The sequence below is a fragment of the Camelina sativa genome, chromosome 8, assembly GCF_000633955.1.
Source record: "Camelina sativa cultivar DH55 chromosome 8, Cs, whole genome shotgun sequence".
NCBI lineage: Eukaryota > Viridiplantae > Streptophyta > Magnoliopsida > Brassicales > Brassicaceae > Camelina > Camelina sativa.
In genome coordinates this window covers 2,056,974-2,066,535 of record NC_025692.1, presented here as the reverse complement: position 1 = coordinate 2,066,535, position 9,562 = coordinate 2,056,974, and the positions used below count along the sequence as shown (strand labels likewise).

General features: G+C 38.4%; 3 protein-coding genes across 4 annotated transcripts in view; 1 reads left to right on the top strand and 2 right to left on the bottom strand.

Annotated features, from left to right (window-relative positions):
* Window positions 1-1,515, bottom strand: part of LOC104705666 (probable alpha-mannosidase At5g13980) — a 7,340-nt gene extending 5,825 nt beyond the window's left edge. The window contains exons 1-6 of the mRNA XM_010421716.2: window positions 1,080-1,515; window positions 902-985; window positions 654-742; window positions 393-567; window positions 193-312; window positions 13-99 (exon numbers count right to left, since the gene is read on the bottom strand). Coding sequence (XP_010420018.1) covers window positions 13-99; window positions 193-312; window positions 393-567; window positions 654-742; window positions 902-985; window positions 1,080-1,280 — 756 coding nt within the window. The 5' untranslated portion in view covers window positions 1,281-1,515. The remainder of the gene's footprint in view (window positions 1-12; window positions 100-192; window positions 313-392; window positions 568-653; window positions 743-901; window positions 986-1,079) is intronic.
* On the top strand, window positions 1,864-3,492 carry LOC104705665. The gene is made up of 3 exons (XM_010421715.2): window positions 1,864-2,259; window positions 2,362-2,583; window positions 2,690-3,492. The coding sequence occupies exons 1-3, from the start codon at window positions 1,933-1,935 to the stop codon at window positions 3,344-3,346; spliced, it is 1,206 nt and encodes a 401-aa protein (XP_010420017.1). The 5' UTR covers window positions 1,864-1,932; the 3' UTR covers window positions 3,347-3,492.
* LOC104705663 (histone-lysine N-methyltransferase, H3 lysine-9 specific SUVH4) lies at window positions 3,552-8,994 on the bottom strand. 2 transcript variants are annotated; one of them, XM_010421714.2, is made up of 15 exons: window positions 8,855-8,994; window positions 8,317-8,733; window positions 8,182-8,220; window positions 7,901-7,955; window positions 7,695-7,801; window positions 7,431-7,607; window positions 6,411-6,509; window positions 6,124-6,222; window positions 5,455-5,504; window positions 5,286-5,374; window positions 5,032-5,191; window positions 4,694-4,799; window positions 4,296-4,478; window positions 3,968-4,198; window positions 3,552-3,892 (listed from the first exon to the last, which is right to left on the bottom strand). In XM_010421714.2, exons 2-15 carry the CDS (start codon window positions 8,719-8,721, stop codon window positions 3,779-3,781), a joined length of 1,914 nt encoding a protein of 637 aa, XP_010420016.1. In that variant the 5' UTR covers window positions 8,722-8,733; window positions 8,855-8,994; the 3' UTR covers window positions 3,552-3,778. The 2 variants fall into 2 exon arrangements, with proteins under 2 accessions (XP_010420016.1, XP_019083804.1); XM_019228259.1 differs by lacking the exons at window positions 7,431-7,607; window positions 7,695-7,801; window positions 7,901-7,955; ... (1 more) ...; window positions 8,317-8,733; window positions 8,855-8,994 and adding exons at window positions 6,659-6,835; window positions 6,923-7,029; window positions 7,129-7,183.

The window sequence follows — 9,562 nt, the reverse complement described above, 5'->3', positions numbered from 1 at the left end:
CAAGGAAAATACTTGAACAACGGGGGAATCATCGTTGATTTCATAGTAGAAACCACCAGGTGGAGGTTCGTAGTTCTTAGGGAAAGCACCAGCAAAAATCTGTATCAAAAGTCAGATCAATGTTAGCAAAAGAAAATGAAAATCCATATTATAATATGAACTACCATGAAACTTTTTTTCTATGTGTTTTACCTGTGAAGAGGAACCGAGACTCTTAGAGCCTCGCCATATAACTTCAAGACTCTTCTCCTTTTTACGCTTCTCCCTATCTTGGTAATCTATCCGGCCAAAAAAGACTGAGTCGAAGCCAACCTGCATAAATCAATATCTTCACACCTCTGTATCAAAAAATATGCATAAAACTAAAAATGAATCCCCAGAGAGGAGCTTACTTCTGCGCCTAGCAAGTAAGCCTGCACTGCAGAATGTCCAAAAGGATCAATCTGCCAACCGATTCTTGGAGTCACATTGAACTCTCTGATAATGAAACGATGCCCGAGGGTTGTTTGATCAATCATGTCTATATAGTGTGGTGCTGCTTCATCATGCATGCACATACCACCATTTCTGCAGAAAAGGTTAATGACTTCTTAACAAAATGAAACAAGGACAAGTGTGATATCAATAAAACACACTAAAAAAGAAACCAATACATGAGCTCTAGTTGGCCTGAGTGTATTAGATCCTTCACAATACGTTTAATTGTCTCACTTTGTTCATTCCACCATCGCTGAAAAAACGCCTGCATTCATCAGAAAACTAACCGTCATTCAACTCGAAAGATTGGTCACACCTAACTAACAACGAGGGCACTATTAACTAAATCTTTCATTTACAGGCCTAGTCAACAAAAAGCTTACCAACTTCCACAAACCAATTAGGAAAAAGAAACCAAATTTACCTGTTCAACGTAAATGAATTTGCGATTCTTATCAGCGAGCAGCGCAGGAACAAGTGAATCCAGCACATTTTGAACACAAGCCACCTAGGAGACAAAAAAAGAAACAAAAACTAAGTAAGTAAACCAAAAATCCGATCCATAATAAACAGCTACAAGAAAATCAATAAAAGGGCAAGACCTGAATAGAGTTGTTAGAGCCAACATAGTACTGATCAACAGTCTTGAGCCAGCCAACATCGTCGTGGGAATGAGGAACCACATGGACATTAAGTTTTCCAGGAACAATGGTATGTGAAGTATTGTAGACCATGTACTTGGATTCTACAAGTGAGATTCCAAGAAGCAAAACAACCCAACACAGAAACTTGGAAAGATCCATTGTCTCGAACTCGAACTGTGTTTTAGTCAACTCAATTGGGAGTGACGAGGAAGAAGAAGAAAGATTTGCCCTTTTTCAACTCTCAAAACTCTCAACTTTATCCCCGAAAACGTTGTCCTTTTTTTTTTTTCTTCCTTTCCTTCTTTAATAATTCATTCCATTGCATACTTTAGTAAGTGACCCTTATCCACACACAAACCTTAGAACTGACGTTACGCTCCAACAACATACGAATCATACAATCAGACAAAAAAATAAGTGATGAATAAAATCGAAATTATTCTGCAGCCTCCTGCTACAGCTGCTTATGATTGATTATTGCATCATCAAGCACGCTGACGCGTGTAACTTTATTGGAGATAATGAGCGAAGAGCTCGAGGGTACGGTGAGTTTTAAGTTAAATGGGCCATACCTTTTAATAAGCCCAATATTGTTAACTGGACTTCAATCCAGCCCATTAATTAACACAACACGGCGATGCTTAAAAAAGGGTCGGTTGTGTTTGGTTACAGGAGCATATATATCCTTTTTTGGTCGGAAAAAGGGGCTTAACCCCCTGTTTTATTAAGGAGCATATATATATCCCGCCAGCGAATAAAATCCCCAAGTTTTTTTTTTTTTGCCATCGTCGTCCCCAACTTCGTTCGTGCAATGGATAAAAGTTTCAGAGTGAGGATCGACAAGGTTTTTGGATCTCTTGCATCATCATCATCCGCGTCTTCAGCACCTGTGAGTTCTCTCTGGTGTTTAGCGGAAGACGAGATCGATAGCAACGAACGGAGCGGAGAAAAGGAAGTAGTTTCTGAACCCTCGAGCAGCTCACCGGATATACGAAGGAAGCAGGAGAATGAACCAACGGATTTGTCAATCGATGGGGAAGAAGGACAGTCTAGTGGATTGCAGAAGCCGAACGATTTCAACGACGAGGAGTGGGAGATCAAAAACTCTATCGGGATGGACTCTACTCTTGATATGGAGGTATGTATTTTTGTATTTTATCTCTTTAGATTGAACTGCGTTAGTAGTTGTTTTTTTTCAGTATCTCTGAGGCTAAGCTTAGGATTGTTTTATAAATTTCAGGAAGAGGAAGATGACAATGACAAAGTTGCGTTAGGGGAGAAAGAGTACGGTTTCATGAAGGATGTGAATGACTATGAGACTGAAGCAGACGAGTGGGTGGAGCTTCCAGCTTCTTTCAAAGAAAGAGAGAAGGACCCTCGTGCAAATCTTATGGCAGCTAAGCTTAGGCTTAAAGAAGACGCTGAAGCTGTTAACAAGTTGAATTCTTTACATGTCTCTGAGGTACTTTCTTTTTACTCTTTCCCCCTTGATTATAATCACTAGACTACTAGAGGCTTGTTTTTTGAAACCAAAAGTGTTTGCTAAGAGAAGATGAACTCTTTTGCAGGAACTTCAGGATAATCAGACCATGTCGACGGAGAACGAGAAAGCTCTGGTGGTGTCTGAAGATAACGTAGAGACAACAAATGGTGGCTCTTCAGATGATAGTGGGCTGAAACCGATATTGAAGAGGAAAGAAAACCAGGCTATTGATTCTAAGTTGCAGAAGCGTGTTAGGTTTAGTTCTGATATCAAAGATGATAACTCGACTGAAGGTGATAAAGACTCTGTGATGGAGACAAGTTCCCCTAACGAGCCTATAGTAGAGGCTGATTACCCGACTGGGATCCCAGATTATATGCGGAACCCATCGAAGTACACTCGATATACATTTGATTCAGGGGAGGTTGATGAAGAATCTAACCGGAAGGCATACATGGACTTTCTCAACATGATTAGGAGCAGAGATGAGCCTCTGGTAGAACATATGTTAGAGCTTCCAAGATCAGTGGCTTTTGTTCCAAAGAAGAAACCACTGGCTGAAAATAAAGTAGAAAATATAGACAAGGATTGTGAGGGGAAAAGAGTAGCAATAGCTGTTGATACCATAGAAGACTGTACCATTTCTGCTATGGAAGAAGATGAACCAGAAACAGCTCCACATGTCACCAGAAGACCTGGCCGACAGTATCGAGCCAGAGCCAAGGAAGATCCAGAGGTTTGAAGGTCATCACATTTACCTTGCTGAGATTTGTTACGTTTTCTTCATATTTCTTGAATGTGGCATTTTAATAGGTATTGGATGATAAAGAAATCAAATTTGCTTGGATAATGACATGTTATGGAATAATACCAATTATATCGCCTGTATCTATCTTGACCCAAAGTCGCAGCACATCTTTAGGTATCAAGGATATAAGAAAATGAAGTAAAACTCAACTAGTTAGATATATAATATTGTTGACCCGATAAATAAGATGCCACTGGCATTAAAAGGGTTCAGGACACTAACAATGCCCAAAAAGCAGCACTAATTGTACGCTGCTAAAGACCCTCAAATAAGATGATAAGGGTTCTTCCACTTGGGAGATAGTTGCTATCTATCTACTCCCCAAAATAGAGTGACCAAAAAATTAGGTTATCATCAATAGCCTTCTTAGTAAAGGCGTTTTCTACAATTTAGCGCTCCACAGTAGCAAGTGAGCTTTTTCACATTCCCATCCGGCCCATGAACGCTATCAAGAGTATATCCATAGTCGTAAGTCAGCTCCTACAATTGAGACAAGAGAATGTAGTGAGATTTCTTTTATAAAGGTTTCTTTCACAGATAATTTTCTCTCAGTACCTGCAGTGGGGGAATATTGTCAGCTGCAAAAAGAACCACTCGGGCAAGACTAAGATCCTGGTGAGAACTCAGGACGCACTGAACAAATAGGTTTGGTTCACAACTGTGATTTATAAACCTAGCAACGTTCCCTTTTGAACCAGCATCAATGCAGAACTCTGGCACATTCTCATCTTCACTGCTCTGGCTGACTTTATCATTCGTTGGCACAGCAACATCCCTTAGTCTTCTCTGTTGGTGGAGAAAAACAAACAACATACATCACCTCAGAAACCCGTATGCTTGATTTAATAACAATCACATAGCATATTAAGCTTCTCTATGGTACCTGTCTTCCATCAAGACCTTGCATAGTCTGTTGGCAGTCAATCTCAAATATGTAGTCGTTGTCAGAAATAGTATCCACATCAGCAGTTCTCCTGAGAACTCCTATGTACTCACATACAGGTGACCCAGCGGGTATGTAATCCCATGATCTAACTGCCCAACCCTTCTTTGCCGAGCAGAAAACCTATTTGAGGCCACAGACCAAAACACAAGGACATCAGACTGACATCCATTGGATTATGCATTTTACTTATTAATAGAAAAAGGATTGGGGACTATACAATGAAATCCAAATGTCATTATGAGAAGGTTGCGTAGGATAAAATTGCATTGCTTATTAATAATCCGATATAGTTTCAACTTTTTTAGCAACTGGTTTGTTAGTCTTAACTTACTTACCTCAAGATGAAATCTTAGTCGCTTTTGAGAGGTTCGGTTGACACATTCGGGTCCACACCCACAGTGTGGACCACATTCGAATACAACATCTCGAGGCTCAATTAATCTGAAAAGTCAAAAACAGAAAATCAATCCAATCAGTATTCAACTGTAACCGTTACTGCAACATTACACCAAGTAAATTTAGTGGAAAATATTTAGTGGAAAATGAAGGATAAGAAAGAAATAGCAACTGCGGTAAAGTAGATTAATTGTGTACTCTCGATGCAAACTTCCGTTCAAAATAATACGCAAAGGTTATGCAAATGAATGAGTAAATGACTCCACAAGGAATATACCTGCCATCATTAAGGGCAACATATGGAAAGTTTCCTCCATTAAGCTTAGCACATGCACATTTCTTTGAGTCAGTGCAGCTACCTTGGCAGTTACACCCAGTTGAACTCTTCGGAATTTTAACATTGGGTTCAATCATCAAAGATTTGATGTATGTGAAACCTGATAATTAAAAAGATGATAATTCAGCTTGTATAATATCATTAAGTGGATACTAATAATGCTAAAATTACTATCTAGTTCTGCTCCAACTTACCTGATGGTGCAACTGGTTGATCATCAACACGATTAGTGGCTGGAATGGGCTTAAATTCTAGCCCTTTAGAGATGTCCTCGCATGCCAAGCTTCATAAAGACATGGCATTAATAGATGTTAAAATGCAACTGATTGTATAATACTACATGGAAATCAATTGACTAGATACCCCTCAATTTCTGAAGTAGACTTTGGTATGCGTCCACAAACGAAGTTAACCTGCAATGACAAAAAATAAACGTCAAAAAACTATGCATAAAAATAGAGTTATCCATAGTAATCAAAACATCTGCTTTTGCTTAACCAGGTAAGAAGTTAGAGAACATAATAGATATTGGCAAAGGAACAGAAGCAATTCAACAACCAAGCATTAAAAACGACAGAAGCTTTATAAACATAACAGAAGTTTAGTACACAAACTAAGAATACAGCTACACTAGGAAAAAAGGAAATGCAGGAAACCTTGTTTCTTGAGGTAACCAAACAAATTCTGCAGATGTTGGAAGTGCATCAAAAAAAAAAAAAAAATCTTATGGGATAGATCAGAGATTTCTTTGGAATAATTTTACTTATCCTTCAGCTTTTAGACATTTTAGATATTTTACCACGATATGTGATAAAAAAATAAAATGTAAAATCTTGGTTTTGAAGAATTTAATTAATTTATAAGGCGTTTTTGATGAACTACGTTATATGTTCAGATCATTGAGGAACTATATGCTCTTGAAATACCATATCTAAACAATGTCGCACCAGATATCCACATTAGAAGATTAGAACACGGAATATAAATTAATAATATCAGCTCTCGTGAACCATAAAACAAGAGCATACAGACCTGATCAGTAGTTAGTTCTGGTTGCCCCTTCAATCGTTTCAGTTGGTACTTATACACCGTAAATCCTGAAACGCCCTTTTGTGCCCAGTACTTCACAACCTGTACGATGAAAGTATGGAAGTGGACCAGAGTTACACCAATTAATAAGGAAGAACGATAAGACTAAAGGCCTTAGATGTAGTCCTGAGGAACAATCTTTCCTTGTGAATCTCGCCGTTAGGAAATCAGAGGTAATATTAGAGAAAAGTCACTCAAAACCAATAATAAAGGAATATATGAAACAGTACCTCATACAATCCATCATAAGTGTATACTTTTTTGGAATAGCTAGTTGTGCAAGCGTGACCACGAGTTACTCTGACAGGCACGTGGTATTCGCAGCAGTTCTGAAACAGAAGCAAGTAATACATAATTCCATGTGAGAGACCATGAGGTGCATGAACTAGAAGACTAGCTTAACGAGCACAAAGAAGAAAAATAGGGAGAGCTAGAAGAAAATCTTAAACGATAATAAGCATATAGAAATACAACAGACCTTTAGAGCCAAATTCCCTCGTTCTAGCAGTTGATCCCTAACCTGGCGTTTATTACCAGTTAAATTATTGCCTCCCTGGCCAGTGTAAGTCACCGTATCTGCATTGTCTAGATCATCCTCGTACTGGCCCGACATAATGATAGAAACAGCAAGCGGAAGTTCATATTCACGATACTCCTGAAATGAAAGAAAAAAGTAAAGATATATGAAACAAAATATCCTAAATTTCAAAATACAACAAAAAAGAAAGACAAGCTGTATTACTTTTTTGTATTCAACTCCCATGTAATCGATGCCATTTAGCCAATGGTTATGGAAGCCAACAGCACACATTTCAGCTCTTGAAAAAAACCGATGTCCAACAGCAATACCTACAAGCCAGTGTGATCATACCATTTGTGTAAAAGAATTTTAAGACCAAAACATTTAGTAAAAGAAACAAAGTTGTAAAAGCACAACTAGCAACTAACCTGGAAGGTGACCAAACCTTTTTCTTGGGTACAATATCGCCTTAGATTGTATCATCTGGAAAAANCATCATAAGTGTATACTCTTTTGGAATAGCTAGTTGTGCAAGCGTGACCACGAGTTACTCTGACAGGCACGTGGTATTCGCAGCAGTTCTGAAACAGAAGCAAGTAATACATAATTCCATGTGAGAGACCATGAGGCGCATGAACTAGAAGACTAGCTTAACGAGCACAAAGAAGAAAAATAGGGAGAGCTAGAAGAAAATCTTAAACGATAATAAGCATATAGAAATACAACAGACCTTTAGAGCCAAATTCCCTCGTTCTAGCAGCTGATCCCTAACCTGGCGTTTATTACCAGTTAAATTATTGCCTCCCTGGCCAGTGTAAGTCACCGTATCTGCATTGTCTAGATCATCCTCGTACTGGCCCGACATAATGATAGAAACAGCAAGCGGAAGTTCATATTCACGATACTCCTGAAATGTAAGAAAAAAGTAAAGATATATGAAACAAAATATCCTAAATTTCAAAATACAACAAAAAAGAAAGACAAGCTGTATTACTTTTTTGTATTCAACTCCCATGTAATCGATGCCATTTAGCCAATGGTTATGGAAGCCAACAGCACACATTTCAGCTCTTGAAAAAAACCGATGTCCAACAGCAATACCTACAAGCCAGTGTGATCATACCATTTGTGTAAAAGAATTTTAAGACCAAAACATTTAGTAAAAGAAACAAAGTTGTAAAAGCACAACTAGCAACTAACCTGGAAGGTGACCAAACCTTTTTCTTGGGTACAATATCGCCTTAGATTGTATCATCTGGAAAAATATTCTCAACATAAATTGAAGATCACAAATAGACAAACCATCATAGTTGCAAGAAATTAAAATATAACGAGACATGATGCTTAACAATGTGTATTTGTACCAAGCCAAGTTAACAGTACATTGCTAACATCGCAAATGAAACTGAGCCACATTACTAACACAATGTTTGCATAGTAAAAACAAACTAAAGGCCAGAGGTTAAACAATCATGACTTGCCTCAGTAATTCCCTTCAAATCAGGTCTGGTCAACTTAGCCTACAAAAGAAATTGGTTCAAAACAAGTCAACAAAAACAAGAAAATATCAGGCATTGCTATTGAAGCTAGAGAGACGAAACAGGAATCTTACAAACCTGGACACTAAGAAGATAATGCTTGTTAAAAAACCTAAGACACTTGGTGACTTTGAGGTGAGCGTCCGTGTCCTCGTCCACGTCCTTGCCATTTGGAGAAGAAGCAATCAACTTCTTCCGCTTTCCTTTCTGCAACTCAGTTAGCTTCTTCGGAGAGCTGCTTTGTTTGGGGCTCCCGTCGACAGTCTTCGGAGAGGTGCTTTGTTTGGGGCTCCCGTCGACAGTTTCCTCTTCTTTCTCATGTAACTCGTGTTCACTCTTTTTGTCATTGAGGAGTTTAACCCTCTCGCGCATTAAGCGCTCCTTCTCATCAAAAGCTTTTTGTCTCAACTCTTGAACCCTAGCACTCCATCTTCGCTCCTTTTTGTCTTGTAAATTATTAGCTCGTTTCCTTTTTCCAGCCATCGAATCACTCACCTGCGAAACCAAAACCCTCAAAATCACAAAAATCCTAAAAAAGGGGTTTTCAAAATCGAGTTACGGAAACGGAACAATCAAACGAGGAGATGGACAAAATCTAAATAGGAAAGAAACGAACCTGGAGAATCGAACGGAGAAGAAGAGATGGGAAGACTAAGCAGCGCGAGATTGATGATACTGTGAAGATGACGAAGAAGAGCAGAAAAAAAAAAAAAAAAATGTTCCTCTTTGTTTTTTATTTATTTTTTATTTATCTTTCCAAGGAGAAGAAAGTAGTAGATACACGAAATAATAATAAATGTTAAGAGTGTGCTGCTCTCTCTTTCCCGGTTCTTTCAACTTTTCGTTTTCCCTCCGAAACGAATTTCGTCGGAATAGCATCTAACTTGGTGGGCTTCTTAAGGCCCAATTTATTTATTTAAAGAAACTATGAACCATGTCGGAATCAAGTCAGAGATTTTTCCTGTGAAAATCGTATCACTTTTTTGTGAAAGGTCTCGGCTGTATTGACAGAGAGATTCTTAAGGAAGACAGCTTTTTTTTTACTTACAAAAATTTGCCCTAATCCATGATCTTTTTCTCAAATCATACACGAATTTAGAGAAGGTGGTTTGACAGATTTGCAAAAACCCCATCTTCACAAAGGCCCGGCCTTTTATCTTTTTCTCCTCTTTATTTTTTTGGATACACAAGTATGAAATCTAAAATAACATAATCGGTTCGGTTTGATTTGGTTCGGTTTGGTAGGAAAAAAACAAACCCGGTTATAAGGGTAGGAAGAAACGAAACCGAAGCAGTGGTCCATGGGGAGCGAAGCAGCCAGCAC